This window comes from Alosa alosa, chromosome 4 (assembly GCF_017589495.1).
Source record: "Alosa alosa isolate M-15738 ecotype Scorff River chromosome 4, AALO_Geno_1.1, whole genome shotgun sequence".
Taxonomy (NCBI): Eukaryota; Metazoa; Chordata; class Actinopteri; order Clupeiformes; family Clupeidae; genus Alosa; species Alosa alosa.
The window spans coordinates 31,249,234-31,275,931 of NC_063192.1; the positions used below are offsets into that span (position 1 = coordinate 31,249,234).

General features: G+C 40.1%; 5 protein-coding genes across 6 annotated transcripts; 4 read left to right on the forward strand and 1 right to left on the reverse strand.

Annotated features, from left to right (window-relative positions):
- Positions 1-308: 308 nt before the first annotated feature.
- Positions 309-9,209, forward strand: mylk2 (myosin light chain kinase 2). 2 transcript variants are annotated; one of them, XM_048241782.1, is made up of 18 exons: positions 309-442; positions 619-949; positions 1,310-1,407; positions 1,531-1,621; positions 1,773-2,055; positions 2,163-2,273; positions 3,140-3,342; positions 3,488-3,611; positions 3,789-3,985; positions 4,410-4,515; positions 5,401-5,494; positions 5,659-5,768; positions 5,872-6,013; positions 6,124-6,194; positions 6,945-7,073; positions 7,390-7,542; positions 7,672-7,804; positions 8,756-9,209. In XM_048241782.1, the coding sequence occupies exons 2-18, from the start codon at positions 634-636 to the stop codon at positions 8,834-8,836; spliced, it is 2,442 nt and encodes an 813-aa protein (XP_048097739.1). In that variant the 5' UTR covers positions 309-442; positions 619-633; the 3' UTR covers positions 8,837-9,209. The 2 variants fall into 2 exon arrangements, with proteins under 2 accessions (XP_048097739.1, XP_048097740.1); XM_048241783.1 differs by having other exon boundaries at positions 309-949; positions 3,143-3,342.
- Positions 9,210-9,454: 245 nt separating this feature from the next.
- Positions 9,455-12,998, forward strand: si:ch211-148l7.4 (uncharacterized protein LOC563603 homolog). The gene is made up of 2 exons (XM_048241785.1): positions 9,455-9,653; positions 10,299-12,998. The coding sequence occupies exon 2, from the start codon at positions 10,359-10,361 to the stop codon at positions 11,871-11,873; it is 1,515 nt and encodes a 504-aa protein (XP_048097742.1). The 5' UTR covers positions 9,455-9,653; positions 10,299-10,358; the 3' UTR covers positions 11,874-12,998.
- Positions 12,999-13,193: 195 nt separating this feature from the next.
- On the forward strand, positions 13,194-15,079 carry snrpg (small nuclear ribonucleoprotein polypeptide G). Its single transcript, XM_048241786.1, has 4 exons — positions 13,194-13,326; positions 13,673-13,695; positions 14,037-14,161; positions 14,834-15,079. The coding sequence occupies exons 1-4, from the start codon at positions 13,295-13,297 to the stop codon at positions 14,882-14,884; spliced, it is 231 nt and encodes a 76-aa protein (XP_048097743.1). The 5' UTR covers positions 13,194-13,294; the 3' UTR covers positions 14,885-15,079.
- Positions 15,080-16,006: 927 nt separating this feature from the next.
- Positions 16,007-19,895, forward strand: LOC125293705 (pyridoxal phosphate binding protein). The gene is made up of 8 exons (XM_048241779.1): positions 16,007-16,155; positions 16,965-17,072; positions 17,186-17,221; positions 17,664-17,739; positions 17,904-18,044; positions 18,176-18,318; positions 19,072-19,170; positions 19,574-19,895. Exons 1-8 carry the CDS (start codon positions 16,066-16,068, stop codon positions 19,721-19,723), a joined length of 843 nt encoding a protein of 280 aa, XP_048097736.1. The 5' UTR covers positions 16,007-16,065; the 3' UTR covers positions 19,724-19,895.
- Positions 19,896-21,477: 1,582 nt separating this feature from the next.
- On the reverse strand, positions 21,478-25,092 carry tmed4 (transmembrane p24 trafficking protein 4). Its single transcript, XM_048241780.1, has 5 exons — positions 24,894-25,092; positions 24,118-24,218; positions 23,309-23,434; positions 23,049-23,195; positions 21,478-22,858 (listed from the first exon to the last, which is right to left on the reverse strand). The coding sequence occupies exons 1-5, from the start codon at positions 25,030-25,032 to the stop codon at positions 22,709-22,711; spliced, it is 663 nt and encodes a 220-aa protein (XP_048097737.1). The 5' UTR covers positions 25,033-25,092; the 3' UTR covers positions 21,478-22,708.
- Positions 25,093-26,698: the final 1,606 nt, after the last annotated feature.

Here is a 26,698-nt window from a genome sequence, read left to right on the forward strand (position 1 = left end):
TTAGTATACATAGAAGTTACTGTTTGGCTTGTGCTTGCAAGGTCTGCACCAGATACACATATTTAGTTGGTATAGAAGGGGAATGTCTCCTTAACGTCACTCACAATTTACAATACATGGATCATTATTTGTGTGGTTATAAATTAGTATATTGGAAAAAAACACTGCCTGTTTGACGTGTCCACTGCCTGCTTCACATATTTCTGTTATCGGTTACTATTCAAGACTCCAGACCCTTGCAAGCCCCTCCTTTCCAGAGTTGCCTATTTCTGGTGCACTGGCCCCAGCACCAGCAGATAAAGGTGGAATCTAAGCTTGACTGCTCCTGTTCACTCCAGAGAGGACTGCATGAGGCTCATTCTCTCCACTTCCCTCTTCTGTGCCTGGGCCTTTGCTATGAAGAAAAGGTTGATCTTTTCCTCTGACTGCTCACCAGTATCTGGTATGGATAACACCAGAAATTATTGCTGAATCCAAACGTTCAATGGTTGTCTTTGGGTAGCAGGACTGAATTCACTTCCATGATATTTCTTGCTGACATTTTGTGCAAAGTGCATTGTATGTCGGTTTATGCTGGTCTGACTTTGATTTACAAGCAGAAAATTAACCCTCCAACAGGCTTAAACCGACTAAATGGATAAGAAGCAGTCTGCTACTCCCACATATCCATGGCGGACTGTAAGTACTGGAGCCACGGGTCCAGGAAAGTGTCCAGCCACCCCGCCAGCTATCCTGGCAAACCTGAAGGCTAGGCTGGATAATTTCGAGGCTAAACCCACTGTGCCATTGCCTCAGCCTAGCAGGGACTGTATCATGTGTAGGACATGCAGCAAACACACAAACCAGCAAGAAGCCATGACCAGCATGCTCTCTACTCAAGCCAGAGTACTAGACTCACTCCAGAAGAATGTTCTGGATATTCAGAGGACCTTGGAAACTCTGATGCGAGGTGAGCGTGTCCAGGATGTTAAATATGCAGTACAAACTGAGTTGCATTCTGTATCAAGACAAGCATGACAATCAGCTCAATCATAACAAAAACCCACTCTAAACACAGAGGGCTAAGAATTAAGTGTGACAAAATCATTAGGAAATCTGACAAGCAATGGTGCAAAGCATAATATCATTAAAACATTTATTTTAAGCAGTACAGGTTGAATTAATTCTGTTGGGTGATAATTCTGTGAGCTGGATGTGTAAACCAATTATTTCTGCCTTGGATATCTTGTGGTGGATATTGTATAATATTGTCATTATAACACTAGCAGTTATGTACAAATAGACCATTTTAATTCATGTCAAATTAAAGGCCTGGAAGAGAGGGGCTTGCACACTATTGCTGAAAATGTATCTGTACCGATGGGGATACAGCAAAGGAGAAAGTCCCTTCCTATGAGGATGCTTGCGGTGAGTGGAAACCAGTGATTTTATTTGTCTGTTTTTGTCTGAAATTGTTTTATGACCATGTAGCTGCCAAATTTAGCCAGTGACTAATGATTTACTGATTACCATGTGGATAATCTATTTCAGGATGAAGTTTATGTACAGCTTGAAGCGAACAGACATGAGCAGAGAGTCCTGACGGGCCTTCATAGTAATGTTGATTCTAACAGCCTCACAGGTGCTTTTAAACAGTTTTAACTGTTGATTCCTCAGTGGGAACCTTCCGGAATGCAACAACCATAAGCAATAATGTAATAATAATACATTTTAAAAGGAAAAAAATGATAAGGATCATTATGTCCTATGGATTCTTTCTCTCTTCCTTGCAGACACAAGTGGTCATAAGGAAACAGAAGCGGCTGCAGTGCCCAGGACAAAACAGGAGAGAGGACATCAGTCACCAGATCAAAGTGATGTTAAAAGTATCTCTGTAAAGCAAAATGTGCCTGCCACCTCCTCATCTGGGAAGGCTAACACCGTGTCAAAGAATGCAATGTCAGAGGGAAAAGTAATAAAGGTCACACCTGCATCAAAGACAGCTGTGGCCAGTGTTTCACCACCCGTGGGCAGCCCTGGTTCCAAAGAGCAAAAGACTTCAGACTCTCAGAGCGGGTCAGTTTTTCACTCATTAGGCGCAAAAGGCACAATTTCAGCAGTTTACTACGAGTTTGAATATAAATGCATGTTTACCGTTTGATTCACCACCCTGTGTGATGCAGGTATGAGCCAAAGCCGGGGCTTCCCCCCATGGCTCTCTCACCCCAGCCGCAGACGGGTAGTGTGGGGGACGGTCCAGGGACTGCTTCAGCCAAGAATGAACTGGGCCAGAGGTCAGGTGCTCTTCATGCTGTGTGCAAGTGCATTGTGTCTGAGGGTGAATGATGCAGGGGATGGATATAAGACATAAACATGTCTTATATCCACCCCCACACACACACACACACACACACACACACACAGCACCCCCAAAGAGCCCAGGTTGTGGCTTGTTCACTTTGGCCTATAGAAAAGAAAAAATGCAAAAAAGTCTGCATTTTTGCTTCATTCCCTGTATTTGATCGATTGATTAAATCAGGTTAAGCCTGTTGCCAAAGGGTCAAGATACACCAACCTGACTGCTTCTTGCGAAATCCAACAACTTGTTTGCCTCTAAGTGTCTTCTGTTCAAAAGAAGACTGCAGACATTGCAGCCAGTATGCAACAAACAAGCAAATACATTCTGCACTCTTTAAATGAATGAACCCCCCATATTGTGTTTGCTGCACAATAACAGTACTCTTTGCGCTTAAATGGAAACTCCGGTCTAACAACAACCTATAGTCCATTTGGGGAGTGTCATTTTTAGTTTGAGACCAAAACAATGTCAGTCGGTGACTGGAATATGCATTTAATGCTGAACTGCATTTGGCATAGCCTTTGGGGGCAACTTTGCTACGTCAAAGTAAATTGTTTTTTAAAGCAAATTAACTAAGCTCATGAAACATCATCAATCATGAAACATCCATGCTACTATGGAGAGGATTTGTGGTTGGAGTTCTGGGAAGTGTGGGGTATAATTTCAAGAAATTGATTTAATTTCAAACTGTAACTTTTGATGTTGATTTGGTTAAGACGGTCACTTGGCATTGACCTTTTGTTGTATTTCAATTGAGACAACTTTGTCATTCATGCAGGAATGGTCTTTTCTATTTCACAGCAGACTGCAGAATTCAAAGCCAGCACCAGAGCCTGCTTCTAAATGCACACCTCCCCTGGTGAAGACAACAGATACCTGCACTGAGGAACCGGCTGCAGCTCCACCTGATAAGGACTCCAGTATGGACAAACAGATCCAATCTAGCCCTGCCCAACCGACAGTCTCTGTCAAATCACCCCCTACAACATTCCCAAAAGAAGCTGGTAAATTGTCACATATGCACATCATGTTAATTTCTTTATCTTTGTCAGTGAATGTCTCTTGTACGACAGATTTTGACTTCAGTATATTAGAAGAGGTGGTGTTTTATAAGTGATATTTATTTCATTGTCTTGGTTATAATGACAGAAAATGCAGCAGCATCTCCGTTGAGTCTTGCCCCTTCTAAGAAGACACAACTGGCTGTTCCGTCATTCATGGCAGATGTGCTGTCCCTCAGACATGTCCAAAGCTGTCCAGAATCCTTGCAGAGGTTAGAAAGTTTGGAAATATCCATACAGAGGCCCATGATGATTCTCATAAGTTTACAAGCTGTTGTTTCAGAGGCAGAAGATGAACATTTTGAATTTGTCTCAACACATTCAAAAAAAATTAATGAGTTTACAGATTGAATGTGTTTGTTTTATATAAAATTTTGCACTGATGTTAGATTACAGAGTTTGCAACCAAACACTGACCCGGTGCCTGATAAGTTGCCACTGCTGCCGAAGACCCCAGCAACAGCTCCTGTCTTAGCTCCTGCTGATAAAGTCCCAGCCAGTGACATACAGATCAGAGTGGTTCCAGCTGTGGACGAAAAGACCACCACAACAAAGGACCCCCCCAAAACAGCACTGAAAGTCGTTGGTAAGTGTACATTTGAGTAAGCTATGCAAGTAATGCTGATTGCAGTGGTGAGTGTAAGTCAGAGGCTGGCTGTGGATGGCCTGTGTGAGTGGTTATAATGCTGATTGATGTGGAGTGACAGGCTGAGGCAGCGCGAGTTTGGTTTGACCTGTTGTGAAGTATCTGGAGCGCTTTAATCCTTTTTCCCTTTGTTGCCTGCAACCCCTGCCCTTCACCAGCACCTGTTCCTTCATTGCCCAACAAGGAATGTATTTTAAGTATAAATATAATCACAGGTGTGATGTTATGCCGATGGTCATTATAGGCCAGTTGTAGTTTTGAAGGGTCTTGTAAGCAAGACTTATCACCACATTATGGACCAATATGTCGGTATTGGCTCAATTCTGGGCCATTAAATCAGTTTTGTCTCCCTTTTGCCATTAAGATGATGTTGCTCCTCAACCTGCCCCCTTCTCCCACCGGTTTGTTGCTTTGAACTCCAGTCCTCCATACGATCTCTTCACTGTGCACACCAAAGAGGTCCTGGGCGGGTGAGTTTAATACTCCCTTTTTCTAAATATCCTGTGCATATTCTTATTGGGCACACAATGCCCAGAGCCTTACAATGGCTTTAGGCATTTAGTTCCAAATAGCCCATCCAGAGAGCACAGTGGACCATCCCTTCCTTGTTGCTCACAAATCTGGTAACGTTATAGTGAACTAGTTGCTTTAGTCAATGGTTTTAAGTGAGGTAAATGAATGTGTGTACACACTTGAAAACTTGCATGAATATGCTTTCATCAGTGCACTTGGAAACATATTTTTCTATTGAGACAGTTATCATTCAGCAGGTTATACTAACAGTAATCAGAAAAATGAAACAAGGTGTTACTGCATTTGAATGAAATGTCATGAAAAAATAACACTGTGTTTAGGTCAACCTAGGCAGCCCTACAAGACATAAATTCTCCCCTGTAAGACAACCTGCGTTTTGGCAGGTCCTTTCGGTCCTTTCCCTAGCATATTGGTTTTGGTGAACACATAGCATACCAGCTAAACTTCAGTTTAACTTCGTGTCCTGGAAATATGTGCTTCAAATAATGGCTGTTCTAGTGGTTCCAACAACTTGTTGGAACACTTTTTACTCACTTTAAATTCTCTACTCTACAGAATAGCGGTGTAGCAGTGAACAATCTGCCACCTGCTGACATTCTGCTGAAATGCAGGTTACATAATCTATGCCAAAATGCATCTTTAACTCAAAGCCAGAAGATTTATAATACATTTCATGACAAGGAAAGTTAGTGTTGTGTGTAGAAAGGTAGTGTGTATTGTGTGACTTTGCATATGTAGCATACATGGTGGCCTTGTTATTAGCCATACTCTTATGAATAAATCTGAACTGGTCATTGTAAAAATGCACTGTGTCGTTACAGTGGACGTTTTGGCAAAGTGCATAAATGTACTGAAATTACCACTGGCCTGAGGCTAGCAGCCAAGATCATCAGCACACGAACTGCTAAAGAAAAGGTATATTAACCTAATACTGAACACACTGCTCAAGAAGTGCATTACCAGTTGGTGTCAATTACATTTGGGGGGGGTTGTATTGGATTTGAATCGTCTTGCACTTGTAAAATGAATTCTGTTAACTTGAGTCGAGATGACTTAATAGTGTCCTGTCTGTTTGGCAGGAATTGACTATGAATGAGATACAAGTGATGAACCAGTTAAATCATGCAAACATCCTACAGTTGTATGCAGCTTTTGAGGTTAAAAACCAGGCCATCCTCATTATTGAGTAGTGAGTAAAACCTTTCACTATCCTTTTACCGTCATGATAGCTCTTTTTATTCTTTTTTAGTTCATCATAACCAATGGCACTGACACTTGTGATTAATTCCCAGTGTTGAGGGTGGGGAGCTGTTTGAGAGAATTGTGGATGAGAGTTCACCGCTGACAGAGGTGGATGCAATGGTGTTTGTGAAACAAATCTGCGAAGGTGTCCAATACATGCACCAGATGTATGTTCTCCACCTTGACCTGAAGGTGAGATGTCTTATACTAATATTATATTATTACATTACATTGTCTTTCTCAATGCTTTGTGTCATTGTCTAAATACTGATGGACGGAATCTTTCTTTCTGATACTCACAGCCTGAGAACATCCTCTGTGTGAATCACACAGGTCATCAAGTGAAGATCATTGACTTTGGGCTGGCCAGGAGGTATGTCTTGAATGAGTTTGTGCCTCTATCACCTCCTCCTCAACATGTCTTAATGAGTTAACGTGGTGAATACAGTATGAATTCACTCGCCTCTAAGTTTGTGCTGCCAGGCATAAAAGCACATCTCTGTAGGTGAAGAATTAATACAGTCTCATCATTTACCACAACATTAGTGGGCCTTGGGAACATGGCCTACCATTAGAATGAAAGGGATCTATAAAAGGCATCTCTTGGTTTGCTTCTCCAACTAGCAACCAGATAATACTACTATTGTATGGTGCTAACTAATGTATTTCTGACCATATATTTGGCAATGTGTGTTGAACAAGCTGTCTGGCTATCTGGCTGAAGCCAGCTGGGTAGAGAGATGAGTATGTACACATTAGGATAAGCAAATTATACAAGATACTCACCTGATACATACATACATAAAGAAGGATAAGTGCTGAATTACTGGAGGATTAAAATGGAGAGAGAGAGCTAGCATTCAATGTATTGGTTGTAGGTCAACTTAGTGGGTATACATTTTTTTTACATGCTTCTGGAATAAACAAACAGTTTATTAAGAAAATGAGGTTTACTTCCAGCAATTAGGAAACACTTTTTCTCACTAATAAAAGCTTTCTTACATCACTGAAACTCTTCAGAATATATTGCAATGGGTTTGAAGTAGTATCAGAGGTTATGTTTACTGCTCCATAGTAAAATGGCAGTCTGTGGTCTTCTTTGTGTCTTCCCCTTTTGTCCTAGATACAAGCCCAGGGAGAAGCTTCGTGTATCATTTGGGACACCAGAATTTCTGGCCCCAGAGATTGTGAACTTTGACTTTGTCTCCTTCCCCACAGACATGTGGTCTCTAGGGGTTATTACCTATATGCTGTGAGTCACATTTTTGGGATATGCAAGACAGTTTGGTTTTGATTATGGTCGTCAGTTAATGCATTTTATTTCAACGTATTTCACGTTACACATAGTTTAAAAATGTAATATTTTTCATAGTCCTGCTTGAAGTGCCTTCTGCTATATAAACATATTTTTTTCAATATAAAATAGCATGATTTATCGGTTTCAAAATGTGCAGTCTGATTAAATTGCACTCTGTTATTTGCATTTTACCCAGCATCACAACCTTTTTGAAAATGAGTTTGTTTTTACAATCCTGGCCATCTTTGCTTTACCTTTTTCCTCTCAATAGTCTCAGTGGCCTGTCCCCATTCTTGGGTGATGATGACACACAGACTCTCAACAATGTTGTCATGGTCAACTGGTACTTTGATGAGGATGCGTTTGAGCACATCTCTGCAGAAGCAAAAGACTTCATATCCAACCTGCTCATCAAAGAAAAAAGGTGATTTTTTGTTGGAGATGCTGTGGAATGTATGGGCCATATGTTGGTGTTATTCATTAAAAATGAATAAATGAGTATTGAGTGTTTACTTAACTGAAAAAATGCAAGCTTTTTGTTCCTTGTCTACAGTGGACGATTTAGTGCTGCCCAGTGTCTCAAACACCCATGGCTCAACAACATTTCAGAGAAAGCAAAGTACAGCAATATTGTTCTGAAGTCACAGGTTTCATTGAAGAAGTACATGGCCAGAAGGATGTGGAAGGTCTTGTGCTGCCATACACATACGGGACATCCTACCAGAACCTTACATTTTCACTTAAAAAAATAATTTAAAAAATATATTATTCTTGAATCTGAACATTGAGTCATATGGAGGTAATCTTAAACTGTGAAGAACGTTGTGCCATCTCAGGATGTTTCTAATTTTGAATATATGCATTTTTAGATGCATTTTTGAAAATAACTAATAGGCCTGACGTGACAGGACCTGACGGTCAGTCAATTTAATGGTCGTTTGTCTGTTTGTGAACATGCTAGAATAAAAACGGTTTTATTTTATTATTTTAACGGTTTAGCAGGGATTTCAGTAACCTTTTCAGACATACTGAAATGCAACAATTCCATTTCAGATATACAACAATTCCATTCGGGGCCAGACCCTTTAGATCATTCCCCCGAGGGGGAAAAAGCACGCAACTGTTTAAAATCAAATAATTTAATGACAGGACTGACCATTGATCAATTTCAGCATCACCTTGGTCAAATGTCACAGCCTTTGAGTCATAACTTTAAAAGCGTATTGTACAATTTTTATGTAGTGTTTTATTTAAACGTGATGGGGCATGACGAAAACTTGGAGTCAGTTGTAAATCTCCACTCATTTCTAGAATTTATCAGTCTTTATCACAACAAAACTGTGAAAGATGTAGCTCAGGTTTGGCTGGGGATGCCTCATTTTTCAGGATTTGTAATTTTCAAAAGTGTTTTTAATAATAATATTTTTTTTTTTTATCTTAAAGCCCAACAACTCCTAGAATTCAACCATCTGTCAGTCAGTTTACGAATTTTTTGCATTCTAAAAGTTTAATTAATTGAAACGATTCCAGGACAGGAAATGTATGTTTCTGGTAGAATGTCCCATACACTTAAATAAGATTAAATCACATTTATACTTTTATATGAATGCATAATGTCTGTATGTTTTCTTCCACAGAAAAACTACATTGCTGTTGTTGCAGCCAACAGGTTTAAGAAGATTGCCAGTTCAGGCTCTCTTACATCCCTTGGAATCTGATTTCACCATTTTATAAAAATAACACCTGGGACCTGAGTTAGGCGTGCAGTAAAAATGTCTGCATGTTTTGTCATTTTAGATGTCAGTTTAGACGAAAATTACATTTCATCCTCAGTCTTTGGCAAATTTGTCAATGTGTCATTATTTTTATAACCTTGTTTTCTGTTTAGGGCCAGTTAATAGCCGAAATGGTCTCCAATATCAATAGACAAAAAAACTATTTGCACTGTTTCTCTTTACATTAAATGTATGATTAATCTGTGATATTTGTTATTATTATTATTATTTCTTCAAGGTTTTATTATTATTATTATTATTTTTTAGGTATTGTTGTCAATCAAGTAATTTAATGAATAAACAACCTATGTCTGTGTATGAGAACGTATGTTCTTTATGTAGCCCAATTTTCAGACATGGTCAAATAAAATTGAACGCATTATGTCTGAGGAGTAACCTAAAAAAAATACGTTGATCTAATAGATAGTTCCAGAAATACATTATTGTTAAGCATTTGTTTTGGGAAATATATTCCTTTAAAATTCCAAGCAGCCAGACAGAGGCATTGTGGTTAATGTAGTTCTTAGTGGCTGCTAGAACTTGCTGTTTAGATCCGATAGATCTACATGCAGGCGAATCAGCCTCATGAAACTGAAACCAAAGTGCTACAGGCAGCATACACACACATCGAACCATTCAGAGCCGCACATTTCTGAGTTGGTTTCCGTCAACGTGCGCCCACTACGGAGTTGCAGTGGTCAGTTTCATGGTTCTGTCTGAAATTCGTGCACCTCTGGTTCAGAAGTGTCTTCTTCCATTGGTGAGTTGTGCTCCGCGTGTTTGTAGTTCACAGGTTAGCATAATAGCTAGCTAGCTGGCTGGCTAATGTTATCTTGTTAGCTACTTGTTGCTACAAGTAGCCTAACATTATGTTAAAATGTAATATTGACAGTAGCCTCTTCTATAATACTTTGCTCAAGGCTCCGAAACAAAACTACGTGCATAGTCGCACAGCGTCCCTTGCACCAACTGCGATTGTAGTTTGGGCACTTTCCAAGGCCAATGAGGTTCATGCTTGTTTCCTTATTCACTCAATCCCGTTCAAACATACCCGATGTCTTTGCCATGAGTATTTCCAGCGCCTCTCAAATAATGATGTAGCGTTTTGTGAAAGGCCTAGCACTAAGGAAATTACTAAAATAGCCTAATGTTAGTGTTAGAGTAAATTCTGTTCAGTTGTATTCGTTGTTTCTAATGCGTTTGGTTACATACCCTAACATCGTCAACATAAACCAACGCAAAGATTACTTTCCAAATGGAAAAGGATAACGTTGCCGCAGAGGATAGATTCTACTTCTAAATCACACCATAGGCTACTTTTGGGGTTACAAAGCATTTATTTATTAACTGTGCTTCAGGTATTGTTAATGACTGATCAGTTAGTGACATGTTATTTTTCTTGCAGCATTGCTTGAGCAGCGTCTTTATCCTCCTAAAATCACCAGATGCATTTTGTTGATCAAGGATGGATGTGGCCTCACACAACCGGGGTGCAGGGAAAGATGCAGGAGATGCTTTTTCTAAGTTGGCTGAACTGATGGCTCAGTCAGAGCAAAAGCAAGATGGTCGCAACCAAAAGTCTCACCAGTCAGGTGTATCCACTTGTGAAGAGTGCCACCAGGATTTCCCAGATTTGGCAGGACTTGTTCGTCACCAACAGAAACTCCATGTCTTGCGGAAGCCTCACCGCTGCAAGGCGTGTGGCCAAGAGTTTGCGCTCCTTTCTACTCTCCAGTTGCACAAGTGCCTCAGCTCAGGCCCAGTCTGCCAGCTGTGCCATGGAAAAGCCCAGCGCGGTGCCCCTTGTTCCGCATGCTCCTCTGAGCTGGCAGACCCCAAGGGCCCACAGGAGCAGTCCCACCTCTACCGCCATCACCATGACAACAGCCCCTATGCATGTGCTCCCTGCGGTCGTGCTTTCAGCCACAAACAGGAGTTGCTGTACCACCAGCAGGCAGGTGGATGTCAGCCAGCTCCACTTAGTCCCAAAGCTCTCAAATCTTCTACTGTGCCATCTTATACCCCTGTTCCCACACCAACGCCCTCATATGCTTCTCTTCCCCCATCACCCCCCGGGCCAGGAGCATGCCTGCTTTGTAGAAGGGTTTTCCGCTCACCTGCAGGACTGGCTAATCATCAACGGGTCTGGCATCCAAGCCAGTGGGCAAAGAATTCAACTAAACTTCCACAGAAATCTGCAGGGAAAATGAATGGCAAAACGTTGGAGAAAACGGCGGAATCAGAATGTAAAAGTGCACCAGACTCTGCAAAGAAAAGCAATGCGAGCCAGAAGAAGGGCCAGCAGTTCCCCTGCCGCTCCTGTGACCGGGTGTTCTCCCAGACCTCCATGCTGCACCAGCACAGGAAAGAGGTGCACCGACGAGAGAAGAGACCATGGCGCGAGCACAGGCCATCAGCTAAGAGCACCAGGCAGAGGAAGAAAGGCGAAACATACCCATGCCTCGTCTGTGGCAAAGTGTTCCTCCATCACCTGACGCGCTGGGCTCATCTCCGCACGCACAGCGCCCAGCAGCAGAACCAGATGCGAAAGGTTGCGCAAGGAGTGAAGCCATCAAAGATCACCAAGGAAACAAAGGCAGCTGAAAAGAACCCCACCCGGAAAGCCAAAAAGACTAAGTGCAGCTCCACAGCGAAAGCAGACACAAAAAAACAAAGGCGAAAGCGAGAGAGCCATGAGGAGGAGGGCGAGTTCCCATGCCCATCTTGTCTTGAGGTTTTCAGCTCCCCAGCTGACCTCTGCAAGCACCAAGAGGTTCATCAGCCGGCAGAAATAACCAAGAATTGCAGTGTTTGCAAGGAAGAAATGACCCCTGTTGAAGGAAGAGCCAATCTGCCTGAACTATTATACCATTGTGTGCCATGCAGGCAGGCTTTCTCCACACTGAGCAGCTTCTTGCAGCATTGCCAGATGCATCTCCCCAGTGACAATGACGAGGAAGGATGTGATGGTGATGACTAAGTTCTTTAATGCTTTTGTGAAGCCACCCTCTGTGCCGTTCCTGGGCTAGGTCATGGTGATGGAACTGAATACACGAATAGAGGTGAAGTGAGTTATTGATGACTAGATTGATATGATGACTCTTAGCTATCACCCGCTATCACCAGCAATAAGGGTTGGCAGACTTTTTCAGGTTTGTGGAAAACTATTTGTGTTGTGTAACTGATTATTTTTCCTCCTCCCTCAGTTTACATTTTCTATTAGGGTCTATTTTTGTTTTTTAAAAGACTTACACCTGAGCCTTACATTGAACCAAACTGTGCTTAAATGTATTTTATTGATGATATATTGGGGTGATGTAAAATATACTGCATCAAGTATAATCGACACTGTGATTGTTTTTCATTCAGAATTGTACAAAAAGATGGTACAGGTACAAAATGGCAGGACATTAAAATGAAATATCAGACATTTTTTGTATTTTGGATATGTTTGCTTTGGAATTATTTGCTTCATGTGTGCATTATGCAAGGTTCTACTTAACATAATAAGGCATCAAGCTGTGCTGTGTGAAGATTTCATGCAAGGATAACATAAAAACCTTTGTGGTGGTATTGAATGTCTAACATGGTAAGTCTCAAAAATAATGCTTATAAGATGAAAGTTCTGTTCATCCTTTAGTTTATATGTGTTTACTTTTTCTATCATTTCTTGAATCAGTTTGTGCCAAACTATTATACTTGACAAAATTTGATTTTCATGCAGAGGTCCAGCACTGACATTGATTCTTGTAAGAATTCTGCTTGGATAGTAGAAAAATAACTTATTCTTTAAAGTAACCTTATTGAATAATTTGGCTTCGAAACTGCACAATCATTGCTGCTGTGTGTCCCCCACATTACCCTAAACCAAAAGTGATTTGTTATATTCAGGGATATTCAGTCTCAGCATTGAAAGCACTTGTATGTTCATCACTGTCTGTAAAATGAATGTTTTGTTTGTGAGTGTACCCCTTCAGCAGAATGATTTCAGTATTCATCAGCTTAAATAAATCATATATGATCTGGTGACACCATTACTAATCAAGTGTCTGGAAAGATGTTGTCTTGCCTCTGTCCAACTGGGTCGGCAGTCATTGAATGTGCTTGAATTTTTGCAGTTTGTTTAAGTGGTCTTCTGATAGGAATGCAGCTACAGTAGGGCTGAAGTGGGGTGGTGCTTGTTTGCCCCATAGATATACTGTCAGTATATATCTACTGTGTGTTTCCCCCAAGCATCAGGATTTCCATACCAGCACTGCAGGTGGCAGTATAACTAATAGGACACAAATACCCTTACCCGCTCTTTCAAAGCTCCGGAAGTGGGGAAAGGTAGACCGGATACCACTACTGGCGTGGGATTACGATTTGTGAGCGTTTCGAGGTTGAGAAGACAACGTGAAAATGAGTAAAGCACATCCACCCGAGTTGAAAAAGTAAGTTTCTCCCTGTTTCAGCAAGCACGTTCACCTTATGCCATATGTACAGTTTTTGCTACGTTTTGTTGCGTTTGCTATTTGTGTATCTTAGGTTATTACTGGTAATGGCAAAATTGTTAAAATGCTAATTTTCTAGCCTGCTAACGTTAATTCATGTGTTTAACACAGAATCATCATAACCTGCCCCTTTGTCGTTGGACGTACCACAAATTTATGGGCAGATACTAGTAGTATCTGAGTAACTTGTAGTCTATTTGAGTCAGCAGGTTAAATACGATGTTTATTATCTAGAAAACTACGTGTGCTAGGCTGAAATTAACTAAACTCTATTTTATCCTTTTAGATTCATGGACAAGAAGCTTTCACGTGAGTTACTTTGCATACAATTTTCAGCATTGTTTCCTTTCAGTTTGTTTTGGCATATACTTTCAGGATGTTGTGGATGCCTACATATGACTTTAATTACGTTCTTTAATGTATTAATCACATTCAATAGAGCAGAAAATGTTCATGTTAATTTTGTTAATGTATAACTCTGTAGTTACATCTTAGCTCACCAAACTTACCTGCTACACAATGTTAGCTAACCCTTCACTTTCAAATGTCTAGTTTCCTTAATGGTTTGCCTGCCATTATATGCAGTGACATCTTCTCTCTTTTTATTGTCTCAATTCCTTACGGCATGGATGATGTCCTTTATTTTATAGTCAAGCTGAATGGAGGACGCCATGTTCAGGGCATATTGCGTGGATTTGACCCATTCATGAACTTGGTGGTGGACGATAGCTTGGAAATGGCACCAGGGGGACAACAGAACAACATTGGCATGGTGGTGCGTATAGGTTATAGAGTCAAACAAATGTGAAGTCAAATATAACTTGAGAAAGGCATTATAGTTCCAATTCTATTTCAGAATTATGTCTTAGATTTTTATGTAAGCAAGTCACCAACACTAAAACAGACTTGGTCTGTGTCTAGATTAGATTCAACTTTATTGTCATGTGCAGAGTACAAGTACAAAGACAACGTAATGCAGTTTCTGTCTAACCAGAAACGCAATGCAAAGCAGAAAAGTGCAATGTCCTATTCAAAGAATAGATAGGTGGTGCATACACAGGACAAGCATACTTAACCACTTTTTAGAGCTGGATCGATGTGGTTATCCTAAGCAAATCAGAATTTATCGTTGCTGTAATATACAACAGACTGTAGTTCTTGTAGCTGTCACTGTAATATGCAACAGACTGTAGTTCTTATAGCAATCAATTTTATTCAGTGTACATGCATTGATGGGCAAAATGTCCTAGGAGTAATAATTGCCTATCTAATGATGTCTCATTCATGATCTTTGTTTGCACAATGCCAATCAACCATATTTTATGGTGCCTCAAGCCATTTTCACACTCCTACCCTCTCAGAAGCATATGAGCTTAATGTTTTTGTTCATGTATATAGAGGTTTGGATCTTGTTCTGAACAGTCAATCCTTTTCTTTCACCCAACAGGTGATCAGAGGAAACAGCATTATTATGTTGGAGGCGCTGGAAAGAGTATGATGAATTTTGGGACCTTGCATCGGTGCATGACAAAGAACCATGGAGAACTTTTTTTTTTTCTGTATTGTTCAGTTATTTTTTGTTGATATTTGTTAGTCAAGTGTTATGAACAGTAACTCTGGGAATCAGAATGGAAATGGTGTTTTTGTAAGTTTATGTTTGAATGAGAGAAAAATAAAATGTCTTTTTGATCTATCAAGTGTTTCATCATGTCAGGAACCAGAGGACAATGCATTGTCTACCTCTGCAACTCTATCCTGACTGGTTAGATAGATATCAGAACCAAGTTTAAAGAGTGCATCTGCTGTGATGCATATCACTAAATGAAATAATCTAGGCATAACCAGAAAGAGTAGCCTAAATAGGCCATTAGCATTTATTTTGGAAATGCCACATTAATCCACATTTCTTTATTAAAGTAGACTAAAAACAAGAGGCTCTTTCTGAATGTCCTGTCTATGAAAGAAAGTTTTTTCTAAGACGTAAGGTATCTAGACTAAGATATTTGCACGCATTGTGTCAAAATTCACTAACTTTCAGACCAACCCCTGAAGTCCGCCTACTAAAAAAGCTGCCATCTTTGAGATCCGGTATTTTTTCTGCGATTTTTCCTATGAAAAAATAACATGGGGATCTTGAATTTTCGCGCCTGTTAAATTCTCGCAGGGACGAAGTCTGAAATGCAGACGTTTTGCGACCCCAGATGCTTCTCGTCTTCTCAAAGGATCTCATTCGTGACCATCAAGGGAACTTTATCACGATGCATATAGTAGGCTTGATCCATGAAATAACTGGCATTTATAAATAAATAAAATTCACATAGGGGTGTTCTTACTTATGCCCCCCTGTATTTTAAGGAATACCATTTATTTATTTACGATACATGATTCATTTACAAAGAAAAAGAAAAAATGTGATTTAAAAAAATGTAGTCAACTTGAGTGGCTTAATGTATGCACAGCAGCTGTATATATATTTTGCTCAACGGGGAAAAAATCGGGTCGTGAAGGTTAACACCACCTCTGGCAGACCAATGAAAACATTCAATAGAAAAGTTGAGTATATAGGTTACAAAATTCAAGCCGCACACTTTTATTGTGATATAATTGGCCGGATCCACATCGTCCGCGCTGCGTCAACGACCTGTGTTTGTTATTGGTCGATGTAGATGTACTGAGGCTATGTGGAAAGTAGTAATGTCGGAGGAGATTGCAAAGGCGGTGCAGTCCGTTGTGGACAGGGTAAACCAGGCGGCTGCCCGTCGCCCGAAGGTTAGTTCCGCAAAATTAGCGAGATTAGAAGTGAGATTGGCAGAGTATTGTTCTTGCGAATGGTCCAACGATATTAATTGCACCATTTTTGAGCTGTGTGGGCTTTACCTAACGATTACGTAAGGCAACCTTTGCTCAGTTACTGACAAGAATTATAGCCATTTCTGCAATAGTAAAATAATTACCAGTGAACTCATTTGAGTGTTAACAATATATCTCTAAATCATGTTGCATGTCCATGTTGTTATCACGTCTGACGTGAGGAGGAACACTTACTGCTGCTTCTGCTGATACTATCGAAATGCCCTAGGCTAGTTCGCTTCGCTAGCCATTTTACCATGGCAATGCCATGCAACGTTAGCTGGCTTTTTCGTTTCTGTTATGGGGGTGCGGGTGGGGGTCTCTAGAAATGGGGATCATATGAAATTATATCCGAAGTTACGATAAAGACGTATGCTAGCTAGCAGTGTGGCACTGGCACACCAGTCACGAGCCATATTGTGTGTGTGAGTCACAGTAATATCGAGACATTTGCGATTACTGTCCCCCCAAAGGCTGGATTAATTTGGTTTTCAGAATAATCTCAAATCAACACTTTCCACTGAAGCTAATCTTAAAATAAACGCAACACTCATAAACCCAGATGTTTCATAATAAAAGTCTGTGTAATCCCTCGATTTTATTAACGTTCTAACTGACGGAACAGGTCACTGTTAACACTGAAACCTCTGCTGGGTGGTGTGGAAGCAAGGCATTGAAGCCAAATCCAGAGTATTAAAAAAATATGTAAAATTCATATCATATTACAGACACTGCCATGTGTGCCACCACGTCTTGTTGCTGTGAGCAAGACAAAACCACCTGAGATGGTGGTACAGGCTTACCAACAGGGCCAGCGGAACTTTGGAGAAAATTATGTAAGTGAAGTCCTTGACTGCCTTTGTGTTCATTTTTGTGAAACAAAGCCTGATGTCTAAACGATCAGTTTACGTAAAGATTATTTTTTAACAGTCTTGACTTTGTTTGTTAGGTAAATGAACTTGTGGACAAAGCTTCTCATCCCCAGGTAAGGTGTTTTGTAAAGGTGATCTAAAACTAATTAAGGGAACAACTCTTGGCTATGAATTGGATTTATGTGTTCTTCTGTCTGTGCTTATCAGTGGGTTAGTCCAGAGAGTTATCTTTACACACAATCTAAATATATGCAGTTTGGGAAAAATAGAGATCATAAGTTTGTAAGGTATGACTGTGGGAAAACAAGCGTGCATAACAGCTTTTGCTCAAAGTAGTTTATATGCTTCCAGCATTCTCAGCCATACCTAAGCTACACATTTGGATAAAAATCTGAGAAATTCTTTAATCCATTCTAAATCTAATCTAGCCAAGTAATTTATTTATAATAGTTATATTGTTTTTGTTGTTGTTGTTGAGAACTGGTTGGGTAAACCCTGGCCCTTTGTTGATCAGATAGCATGTATGAGGGAAATATATGTGTTTATCTGTTTCAGATTTTGTCATCTTGCCCGGAAATTAAGTGGCATTTCATTGGCCACTTACAGAAGAATAATGTCAACAAACTTTTAGGTACTGAGTATTCTCATGTATTACATGATCTCTGTTATCTTACTGCTTCTAAATGCACCAGGATCCTGGGCTGATGTGTAAGTGTGCATGGGGGGGTCACATTATACTCATGACAGCAAATTAGATCACTGCATTTCTCTTACTTAAACTTATTGTATCTTTAGGTGTCCCTAATCTTTTTATGGTGGAGACGGTAGACTCTGCGAAGTTAGCAGACAAAGTTAACAGTTCCTGGCAAAGGATACGGGCAGCGAACACTCAGAGGTTAAAGATCATGGTCCAGATTAATACCAGTGGTGAAGATAGTAAGTCATTGTTGCTTTTTAGCCATTCATTTAAATGTAATGTGATGCTTTGTAGTTCTTTTGATTTATTGTGTATGTTCATTGAAATATACATGTTATACAAATGCTGTACTTTCGTAATCTTCATGTAGGCAAACATGGGCTACCACCTGCAGATACAGTGAATACAGTCAAACATATTGTTTCCAACTGTCCCACCCTCCACTTCGCTGGACTTATGACAATTGGGAGATATGGGTATGACCTAAGTGAAGGCCCCAATCCAGACTTTCAGGTATAGTTTTTCACATTCCACATAACACACAGGTCAAATTGAGATCATATGTGACCCGATCTGGCAAAATGAGTCACAGTGACCCACATTTCTAAATTGAGATTTTATGATCAATGGACGGAGGACACGATGAGCTTTAAAATGATATCCTGGTTAGGGGAGCGCTGTGGCGCAGCAGGCTACAGCGTTTGTACCGTATACGGGTCCGAGTGCCCATGGGGACCCAGGTTCGAATCCGACCTGCGGTCATTTCCTGATCCCACGCCATCTCTCTCTCCCACTTGCTTCCTGTCACTCTCCACTGTCCTGTCCAATTAAAGGCAAAAAACCCCAAATATATATATATATATAAGAGAGATATCCTGGTTAAAAGCATGTCTTGGATAGTTGTGAAGATACAGCATTTTGAAATATGGCCTCCCGCCATCTTTTTCCAATTGAAAAACTGAGGAAATAGTGTTTGAAGTTACAGGTTACAGGCAGGTACAGGTAGGATTTGCAAGTTATAAGCCTACTTGAATATCTTAACTATGAATCTCTGCCTCGTCTTTCATATCACTCCAAAAATGAAAATGTTTTTTGAAGTAATCGGCCTGTATCTCAAAATTAGAATGTACAACTTCCAACACATGTTGTCAGATTGGGTAACATATGGTTTTGTTTGAGAGGTATTGATATTTGAATTGAATTCTATTGACAGATAGGATTTGATCACCCGCAGGATTACATTTTGCAGTTGTTATTTACCTGTAGATGCTGCTGAAATGTCGACAGCAAATATGTGAGAATCTTCAGATGCCAGTTGAGGAAGTAGAGCTTAGTATGGGCATGTCAACTGATTTCGAACATGCGGTGAGTTCAACATTTGAAATCCTATCTACATTGGACAATCTACACTGCTCAAAAAAAATTAAGGGAACACTTACAGTTTTCCACAATTGTTAGAAAACATTTTTTGAAACCTTCCACCCTTTTCTCCATTCTCAAACTACATTCACAGAATGTCTGACAGTTGTTGCAAAATAAAACACTAGCCTCAAAAGTTTTACTTGTGCTCAGAACCAAACAGTGTCAAGAGTACCAATCCAGTGTATGATTGAGGTGTTCCCTTAATTTTTATGAGCAGTATATTTCTGGCTATGGTTCACCCCTCATAAATGATGCTCTCATCAAATTATGTAATCATCCACTAATTACCTCCCTCTTTGACTACATATTGCTAAGTAATTATGGTGAAACACTTTTGGTTTCACAGATTGAAGTGGGCTCCACAAATGTGCGTGTGGGTAGTATTATTTTCGGTAATCGAGAATACCCTAACACTCCAAGTCCAGAGAAGAGGACAAAGGCTGTGACGGAAGAAGCTGCCAAGAAGTTGGAGCACCTGACAGTGACAGAGCAATGATCATGCCATAAAGAGCCCAACACACACTTACACACAGACTGAAACTCATCAAAAACAAAGACAACCACCACCAACAAAATGCACCCATCTTGTGTCTTAAAATTGATTTATATTTCACTATACAATCCATTTTTGAACTTTAAAACAAATAAAGCTTAAACCTTCAACTTAACCAGTTTATTTGTTCAAAAACCTCAGCAACATCTGAGGTCCACAGGAAGGTTGCATTCTTCAAAAAAATGATGCCCCATACATTGTAAATAACAACATAATTGCCTCTGAATAATTTCCCTTTTGTGCCAGTAATAGTTGCAATTCTAACATCCTTACCGTTACCGTATGTAGGTGTTATTCAGTTTCTGTTTCTGTTCGAAATGACTTTAAAATACATATGGATTCACTCTAGTATATCAGGTGGTGGTAACTTCTGAAGCATCCTGTCCTCTCTGTGAGTTGACTGAGGAGTTGATAGTCACAGCTTACATGCTTTGATTCTTCTGAGTCAAAGATATGTGGTGTTGATAAGATGTATGTCAACATTTATATATAAAATTTATACTATAATACTGTTCTGTCAAACAGACAAATTTTTGCTTTGAGAGTTAAGGACATGAAATAGTATGTGTTTGTCTGGAATTTAAATGTCATTAAAGTAACTGACTAGTCCAGCTGCAGCAGTATACTGTATGTCAAGTTTATAAGATTATGCATTTCTCTACTGGTCTTCATCTTGCCATGAGGGGCAGCCGGGGCCTACTGGTTAGCGCTTCGGACTTGTAACCGGAGGGTTGCCGGTTCGAACCCCGACCAGTAGGAACGGCTGAAGTGCCCTTGAGCAAGGCACCTAACCCCTCACTGCTCCCCGAGTGCCGCTGTTGTAGCAGGCAGCTCACTGCGCCGGGATTAGTGTGCTTCACCTCACTGTGTGTTTACTGTGTGCTGAGTGTGTTTCACTAATTCACGGATTGGGATAAATGCAGACCAAATTTCCCTAACTATTCCTTAGAGAATAAGTAAAATAGAGGGGTACTGAATTCAGCTCTACTGAACTATGCAGCTCAGTGAGGGTGGATTCAAAAGTAGAGGCCGGACAGATCCAAGTAAAAGCACTTGGGAATGTACACGGGCCTCAGGGGTTTTCAAAACCTAATAGTAAACATAGTGAAACACTTTCCTATGCAACGTCATAATAGGTGAGAGAAAAGGCTGATATGTAGTTGTATCATTCAGTGTCATATGGATTTGTATTAGGATTTATTTTTATGCATGTAGGGTTCTTTTACCTACTGTTTAAAATACATCATAGGAAAAATAAATGACAAACATTTCTCCAGTCTTTGGAAATACTCATTGATCAAACATTAAAGCTAAGCAATGTATTTATTGTTAAAAACTTGTATTTCATGTCAGGGAGTTCTTTGCCTCGTCCATTAATTCGGTAACAGGACACCTCGGCAGCCATTATCCCTTACATATCTACCACCACAAGGACTTACTGTAGATGTGAGTGAGCTTTTCCTTCATTTGAGTAATTAAATGTGTTGAACTTGAGTCCATGACCTTGGTATTTTTATTATACCAACTATTGTGAAATGAAATTAGCCACATTTGCAGAATATAAACAAAAAGACAGCCGTGCAAAGTTGTCTGATTTTGTGTTTCATAGATACCACTATACATTCCACTTTACGGCTGTTTCTTTAATGTTGCAGTGATGCACACATGAGAAACAAATGCTTTTATCTTCACTCATGTAGTTTGAGCTATTTATTATCAGCATATTAAGAGAGGCAATTTGACATTTATAAATAAACACATCTTTGTAGTCTGTACGAAAACATCAAGAACATGAAATCTTTCATCCTGCAGTTATAACTGTCATCTTTAACTTTTGTCCATGGCCAACATAATGGGGGTCAAGATTAATGTGATTCCATGAAACACCTTAAGCTTAGTCTCACACAAAGACAAGACTGAATTATACTACGTAACAGAAAGTCATATCTAACTTCATTTAAAATGGACATGCTAACTAAAATAGAAAATGCTTATCATCAGTATACTGTTTTCACATAGTATGACACTGGCTGACTGAGAAGCTGTTCTTGTACATTAAGCTATTCAGCTTCTTAGTTACCAAGTACATCTATGTGGTGTATTCAGGAATGTGCTGAACTGCAATGCAAGGAAAATGCTGATCCAACCATGGTGCCTTAACTTTACACACACACAAACACACCAGATGTGTCACAACTGAATACATTTTGAGAGGTTGCTTTCTGAATAGCTGCAGTACTGATAAATCATGTAGAATATACACATGGGCCATCACATGTATAGCCAGTAAGTACACTTCTATATGAAACATAATTCTACCTAAGTTTCAAAACAACAAATGGGAAGGTACCTGAAACTGTCAACACGACCAAAAATAGCACTGGGTTATGTTGCCATTACTTTATACTTAAGGAAATAAATAAAACAAGTCAGGTCATATTTGACAACTACAATGTTTTCAGAAGTAGACGGGGCATTTATGAAATCAATATATACACATACATCCAGCAAAAGAAAACCAAAAAAATTATATAAGCCTCTTATATTTCACCTTGATATAGTATTTCTATCCTTCATTCTATCTTTTTCTGGGTTTTGCAAAGTAATGGAAGTGTAACATGATTAATCATATAATTCCAATGACTGCTTTAGTAGAGCCAGTGACTCTTAATGTGATGGTATAAACCTGATGCCATACAACATGGCTCTTTACACATCAGTTTGTATGCCATTGTATTAAGACTAAGTACTACACATAGGGCAAGAAATACATTGTGGATATTTAACTAATTGTGTAGGTGTCTACTTGTATGGGTATTCTATGAATGATTAGTTTGCCAGACCTCTGTGTATATATATATGGGGGTTAACGAGTGAAAATGTCTTCATTTGTAAACTTGTACACACATCAGTCCTGGGTGGTTAATTTTACACAAGCTTCTTGGCCTCGAAAAAACTCTTCAAGTGCCTCATCTGCCAGATGCCTGTGACGATGAGTATGAGAGTCTGGGCAATGGACCACCACAGGACACGCTGGTTGGTGCTCTCGCTCGTCATGCGGAAACGCTCCTCGCGATACTGAGGAGAAAAATGGAATCGTTGTGATATGACATTTTGGCTACAGTTTGATGTTACTTATCTATGGTTGAAAGTCAGAAGGCTGCACAAAATCTACACTCTTATCACTGCAATGTATTCATCAAAAGGTTATGTTTTCCTATGAATGTTCCAGGATGATTGCTCACTGCTTTTTACTGAATTAACTCACCCTCTGATAATTTTGCTCTTTCTGGATCTGCTCAATCTGATCCAGAAGCTGCCTGACCCGTAACTGCAGTTCAGTCAGCTTGTCCTTGGCTGCAATCTCTGGGTAGTTGTTAGTGTGTTCACCCACTTGAATGTCCAGATGAACTCTCTGTAAAGAAAATATTTGAATAGTTTAGCTAAAGTAAACAAAAGGCAAGACACGTCAATTAACACACTTGTTATCTATGTGACAATATGCATGTTTATTAATATGCCCTTTACCAATTTGCCCCCCGCAAACAGAGCCATCTTGGAGGAGTTGGAGTGTAAGCAGATTTGGTGCTCTCCAGGAGTGTGGGAGGTAAAAGTGAACCGACCTTCAGAGCCGTACTGACGGGAGAGAATGATCTTAAAAAGACAAAGGGAGTGCAGACATTAGAATGACGTTACAGCAGTTAGCATGGGGAGTCAGTTAACTGCAAACCCTCACCGCTATATAGGACCAGTAAAGTGAAAAATAATAATAATAATGAAAAATCCTACATCTGGATCTGAGACACAGAGACAATACACAGAAACCGAAATTTAATACTCTTTGCCCTCTACTGAGAATTTACCAGTTGTATTCTATCCCATTAGTTTAGAGCTGTGTTTTTCAAAGTGTGGTCCGCAAGCTATCCCAAGTGGTCCGCAAGCAGACGTGGTAAAAAATAATATAGATGAGTTGTTTGCCATATTGAACCAATTTGTATGTAAATCCAAACAGTTCTGCAACGCTGCCTATGTAAGCTATGCCAGTTTAAATCATATGAATCCTCGGACACAATAAGCAAGGTGCAAAGACAATAAGCAAGGTGGTTCAGTGAGTAGGCCTATTGTGTAATATACTGTTGAAGTAGGTCTACTCTTTTTTTTTTTTTAAACAAGGTGGTCCATCAGTTTATTTTTTTGTTTTTATTGGTCAAGTGGTCCTTGGTCTGAAAAAGTTTGAGAAACGCAGGTTTAAAGGTCTGTGTAAAGGACAGACCTTCCTATAAGTGACAATGTCAAAAATACACAGGTGAAATTGATTCATGAGAGTCAGGAGTAACCTTGGTTTCTGGATCCTTGATCTCCACATGCATCCCAAGCCCTGGGGTGGAGGGCAGGAATGATCCAGTTTGCTTGTCCCATAGTTGTGTCCTGTATTTCCCTGTTTGGCAGCAAGAAAAGCAAGTCATATTAACACCTTGAATTCACACAGGTTTAGCTGTATATTACAACCATGATCTTCTCAAAATAAACCTTAATTATAAATATTCCATTCATACCTCTACCACACATGACACATAATATATTTCCTAAACTTAATAGGCTACCAACGACATGTATTACATAAAGCAGAATAATTTGGTTTCTTTTTTATTGCCATTAAGTTATGACTTCCACGCGTCTATTAGATAATAACATCGTGGTGCACAAAAAGCAGCAGTTTCCTCCAAAGTTATGAATTACTTAGTTATGAACTAAGTTATGAAACATCAGAACAGGTTAGACCGGTCCCTCACGAACAGTATCCTGGATAGCAGGATACTGGGTGGTGCACGCTGTTTACCATTCACCAACTGCTGCTGATAATCTAGCTAATAATTTGCCATGGCCTTTATCAGTGGCACTCATATTCCTAGCCGCATCCAGTTGAAACGACGACGGTGTACATGACACATTCACAATACAATGACAATCACACACACAAAGCACCTGGAGATCAGAGTTAATTTCCTAAACCACCTAGCTAGCTAGTTGGACCACATCTTGTCACACCAAATAGCAAAGTAGCAAGCTAGCTAGCGTTGCAGAGACCGCTAGCACCAAAGAGAGAACCTACCTATAACCATGGTTTCATCCGGTATTTCTTCTATGAAACATTTTTTTTCTGTTTCACCAATATGGAAGTAAAGAGCGTTGCTTAGTGAAAGCCAAGCAAACGCTGCCAAAAAGCCGGTGAAAGACACCACAGGCGTCATTTCAAACTCACCCTCACTGTAATCATCTGAGCTAAGGGAACAATACTGTTGTGAAAATTGATTCCTAGGACAGTTTCTGGGATCGACGTCATCTTAAAGGCAACGTCGCTTAAATACCAACTCATCCACGACAACGATAATATAGGCCAATTCCACAAATCTTCCACTCCCAATAGCATTGTCTGAGTGAAGATGCATAGATGGGTAGATGTGAAGTGATGCAGATGTGATAGAGTGCAGCATCATTAAAGACTGTTCTCGCCCCAACCACAGACTGTTCACCCCACTCCCCTCTGGGTGGCATCTCTCCGCACCCGAACCTGGTTCAGAGGAAGCTTCTTTCCTGCGGCTGTCACCCTACTGAACTCTAGCTCTGCATCCTGGTGACAACCAACCAAACAACCAGCGGCTGTCACCCTACTGAACTCTAGCTCTGCATCCCGGTGACAACCAACCAAGTAGACACTTCATAAACAAATACTGAAGGAAAAAAGTGTGTGCGTGTGTGGCTTATAACTGGTGAAAGACTGGTTTGCCATGATATAGTAGTGACACAGAGAACTCTCTGCACAAAATAGTCCATTACAGTTAACTGTATGGCCCAGGGAAGGACCCCCTGTGAGCATGACAGTGAAGGCAGTCTGCCACTGCTCCTCTGGCTAGTGAATATGTAAGGGGTGGTGGTCATTGTCAATGATTGACAACAGTTTGTTCAGGGTTCTTTTTGTCACTGATGTTAGGACAAGCTTGATGCTAATCATAGCCTCTTTCCTCATCAGTTTGCTGCTGGTCTCAGATTTGGATGGGAGGAGACTGGTAGATAGATAGATAGATAGATAGATAGATAGATAGATACTTTATTGATCCCCAGGGGAAATTCAAGGTCTCAGCAGCATACAGACAACACAAATTCTTTAACAGCAGAAAGAGTAATTAAAGTATATAATATAAAAACACAACTAAGCAATAAAGACTGTAGAAGATAAAGAATATGCTAAATATACTAAAATACAAATTATACAAACTAACACTCAATCTAAATCAATTCTAAAAACATTATCCACATAGTGGTGATTAATCAATCAGAGGCGCTTGCAATGACTGAGGCTGGGACTGAGCCTGTGATTCTCTGTGCATAGTAAGGTAAGGTAAGGTGCTCTGTGTGAATGAGTGTCATGGTGATAGTGCAATGGTGATAGTGGTCATGGTGATAGTGCAAATGAGTAAGTCCAAAAGTGCAACAATGCAGAAATAAAGTAAAGTCTTAATATCTATATATTTAACTATTTTAAGAAAAGGTATAAGTGTGGCCACAGTTCGGCTGTGGCATGGAGGGAGGGGTTATGCATATGTGCTAATGTGCTAATATAGCACACAAACAGTGAGGCAGAAAGACAGTGGTAAAAGTGGCTAGTGGACAGACAGTATCCAAACATGGAGGGGGTGAAGAGGCAGACAGACTATGCAGAGAAGTCTATCTCTCCTCTTCCCTTAAGTGAAGCATTGAACAGTTCAATGGCCCTAGGGACAAATGACTTTCTCAGTCTGTCTGTTGTGCAAGGCAGTGAGCGAAGTCTCCAGCTGATCAGGCTCTTCTGCTTAACAATAGTGCTGTGGAGTGGGTGACTTTGGGTCATTGTCCAAGATGTTGATCAGTTTGTTCAGG

Excerpts from the sequence above, each read along its gene's own strand:
- mylk2 (XM_048241782.1), top strand. The coding sequence starts at position 634 with ATGGATAAGAAGCAGTCTGCTACTCCCACATATCCATGGCGGACTGTA. Across the intron at positions 2,274-3,139 it reads AAGAATGAACTGGGCCAGAG|CAGACTGCAGAATTCAAAGC; the intron begins GTCAGGTGCTCT and ends TCTATTTCACAG. Across the intron at positions 6,014-6,123 it reads TTCTCCACCTTGACCTGAAG|CCTGAGAACATCCTCTGTGT; the intron begins GTGAGATGTCTT and ends TGATACTCACAG.
- si:ch211-148l7.4 (XM_048241785.1), top strand. The coding sequence starts at position 10,359 with ATGGATGTGGCCTCACACAACCGGGGTGCAGGGAAAGATGCAGGAGAT.
- snrpg (XM_048241786.1), top strand. The coding sequence starts at position 13,295 with ATGAGTAAAGCACATCCACCCGAGTTGAAAAA. Across the intron at positions 13,327-13,672 it reads CATCCACCCGAGTTGAAAAA|ATTCATGGACAAGAAGCTTT; the intron begins GTAAGTTTCTCC and ends TTATCCTTTTAG. Across the intron at positions 13,696-14,036 it reads CATGGACAAGAAGCTTTCAC|TCAAGCTGAATGGAGGACGC; the intron begins GTGAGTTACTTT and ends TTTATTTTATAG.
- LOC125293705 (XM_048241779.1), top strand. The coding sequence starts at position 16,066 with ATGTGGAAAGTAGTAATGTCGGAGGAGATTGCAAAGGCGGTGCAGTCC. Across the intron at positions 17,222-17,663 it reads ACAAAGCTTCTCATCCCCAG|ATTTTGTCATCTTGCCCGGA; the intron begins GTAAGGTGTTTT and ends TATCTGTTTCAG. Across the intron at positions 17,740-17,903 it reads TAATGTCAACAAACTTTTAG|GTGTCCCTAATCTTTTTATG; the intron begins GTACTGAGTATT and ends TTGTATCTTTAG.
- tmed4 (XM_048241780.1), bottom strand. The coding sequence starts at position 25,032 with ATGACGCCTGTGGTGTCTTTCACCGGCTTTTTGGCAGCGTTTGCTTGG. Across the intron at positions 24,219-24,893 it reads GGATGAAACCATGGTTATAG|GGAAATACAGGACACAACTA; the intron begins GTAGGTTCTCTC and ends GCTGCCAAACAG. Across the intron at positions 22,859-23,048 it reads AAGAGCAAAATTATCAGAGG|TATCGCGAGGAGCGTTTCCG; the intron begins GTGAGTTAATTC and ends TTTTCTCCTCAG.